At 66.4% G+C, this 2,669-nt stretch overlaps 1 protein-coding gene across 1 annotated transcript in view; it reads left to right on the top strand.

The window, feature by feature from the left end:
* EMIHUDRAFT_234523 (hypothetical protein) overlaps positions 1-1,305 on the top strand; it is a gene marked incomplete at both ends in the record, with an annotated part of 2,524 nt that extends 1,219 nt beyond the window's left edge. Inside the window, one exon of the mRNA XM_005781219.1 lies at positions 1,270-1,305. Within this exon, the coding sequence (XP_005781276.1) occupies positions 1,270-1,305 (36 nt within the window). The remainder of the gene's footprint in view (positions 1-1,269) is intronic.
* Between the last annotated feature and the right edge of the window lie 1,364 nt (positions 1,306-2,669).

The following is a 2,669-nucleotide window of genomic DNA, read 5'->3' as shown; positions in this document are numbered from 1 at the left end:
TCTCGTACTCCGCTCTGCGCCCCCCCGTATCCCCGGAGTCCCCCCCGCACAAAGCGAACTCCGTCATCAATCACTCACAGACACTCACAGACACGGCCAACGTGGGACCGAGACCTAAACACTCACAGACACGGCCAACGTGGGACCGAGACCTAGCCGCCTGCGTCTCAGCCGCGTCGGCGACACCCGCCCGCAGAATGCAGTGTTCCTTGCACTCCGGTCGGTCCTCCCCACGTATCGGCACAGCACCCCCCCCCCCCTTTTGCTCACGCGGTGCTGTGAGTGTTCTGCTCAAGACCGTCTCCCCTTCGCTTTGGCTCCTTTCCACCTCTCACCCACGCGCACCGGGCCCCGCACTTGTAATGCCGTGGGGGGGCTCCTGCCGTTAGACGTGGAGACGCGAGGGACTAGCCCGGCCCTCGCCCCACCACCTCGTGTGTGTGGAGATGTGTGCCTTACCTGACCTCACCTTGGCCTTAGGTGCGGAACCGATGGAACAGGATCGAGCGTGCCAATGCGCTGCGCGAGAAGAACGGGGACGACGCGGGCGGGTGGGGCCGCTTCCTAGACACTTCCGAGACGCCTCCTAGACACCTCCGAGACGCTTCCGAGACACTTTTTGAGACACCTCCGAGACACTTCCTGGACTCTTCTGAGACGTTTCTGAGACACCTCCGAGACACCTCCGAGACACCTGCGAGGCGCTTGCTCAGGGTCTGTGAACAGCGTCTCTTCACACGCACCGCGCTGTGAAACAGGTACCGCTGTCGCCGGTGCGGCCAGCCAAAGCGCGGGCATACCTGCACCGCCCTCGGGCAAGGCTCCCCCTCCGAGCTGGCGCGAGATGAGCCGAGATGACAGCCGAGATGACAGCCGAGATGACAGCCGAGATGAGCCGAGATGACAGCCGAGATGACAGCCGAGATGACAGTCGAGATGACAGTCGAGAGAACGGGCAGAACAGGCAAGAGATCGACCGGTCAGACGGGCAGCGCCGAGTGCCACGGGAGGCTAGCGAGACACCCGCCTCTAATCATGACTCGCATCTCTTTCCACATCTCCCCGTATCTCCCCGTATCTCCACGTATCTCCCCGTGTCTCCCCGTATCTCCCCGTGTCTCCCCGTATCTCCCCGTATCTCCCCGTATCTCCCCGTGTCTCCCCGTATCTCCCCGCATCTCGAGGCCTAGAAGCGGAAGACGGCTCCGCGTATCCCAACTAGCGCGCTCGAGACGAGACGCACCCCACACGGCACGCGGCACACCGAAGTCACTCATTGCCAACTACGAAGTACTAACGAAGTAACCACTGGTTGTGACCTATGAACGAGTCTTGATTGGCCGCAGGCGAGCAAGTCCGCCGAGGTCTCCCGTCTCTCCGCTTCTCTCTCCGAGGTTCGCGCGAAGCAGGAGCCGCCGCCGCCGCCGCCGCCGCTGTCTGCAGTCCCGCCGCCGCTGCAGCTGTCGGTGGTGCTGCCGCCCGCAGCGCCGCCCGCCGCCGCGGCGGTGCAGGACGCCGCAGACGGCAGCACGAGCAGAGGAGGTGGAGGAGGCTGCGGCGGGGGAGTCGCGCCCGCTGCGCCGCCGCCCCCCGCCGCCCCTCCTCCCGCTGCCGCCGCCGCCGCCGCCGCCGCCGCTGCCCCACCCGCATCCGCGCTGCAGCGGCTGCCGTCGGCGGCGGCCTTGCAGCAGCTGCCCTCTCCGCTGCAGCCGCTGCCGCCGCTGCCGTCGCCGCTGCAGCAGCTGCAACCGCTGCAACCGCTGCAACAGCTGCAGCCGCTGCAGCCGCTGCCGTCGCCGACCGCGATGCGCCGTTTTCCTTCGGTGAGGGCGGCGGAGCGGCGCCTGTCGGAAGATGCACAGGACACGTCCATGACGCGTCCGAGGCGTGTCGCACAGGCGACGGCGGTCGAGCTTCCGCGGCCAAGGCAAGACCTTCCAGTCGCTACCAGCGTCGGGGCGTGACAGACACACACACACACACACACACACACACACACACACACACACACGGCACACGCACACATCGCTCAGCACCCACGTCCCACCCACCCCGCGCACTGGGCCTTGCACTTTTAATGCCGTGGGGATCCTGTCGTCCAGACGTGGGGACGCGGGGGACGCTCCCCCCCTGCCTGGTCGTGGGGGGGGGGGGGGGGGGGGAGGGTAACCACCGTTTCTCTCATCGGGGGGGGGACCGCTGCCCCGCACCGCAACGCAAACGACGCATGAAAAAATTGGGGGACGACCACAACTGGGCGAACACCCCGCCAACCCTCAAAATTCAGGGGCACCCCATGTTTTAACTGGGCCCCTCGGCAAAAATTGGCTCCCCACGTGCCCCTGGGGTCAAAAGCCGGGGGCTGTCGCAAACCCACGAGTACTTTGAGGGGAGGGGACCCCCCTTTGGGGCGCCTCCTTATCAGTGGGTCCCGTCGAGCAACCCCCCCTTCATCGGGGGCTCACGGAGGCACACCCCCAGCCCCCGAAAAGCCAGCGCGTACGCTGATCAAATTTGCGCGGCGCGCTTCCGGCACAAAATGCTCGCGTCAGCTCTCGCCTCCCACAGGGTAATGTCCTCAGTCTCGAGCGGCTCCCTAAGCAATGGCTCCAGCCCGCGCTACGCCCGCAAGGGAGGGGGCGGCCTCCTACTGCAGGGAACGCTCCCCG

This window comes from Emiliania huxleyi (genome assembly GCF_000372725.1).
Source record: "Emiliania huxleyi CCMP1516 chromosome Unknown EMIHUscaffold_205, whole genome shotgun sequence".
NCBI classification, from domain to species: domain Eukaryota; phylum Haptophyta; order Isochrysidales; family Noelaerhabdaceae; genus Emiliania; species Emiliania huxleyi.
This window is presented reverse-complemented; position numbering and strand designations above follow the sequence as displayed.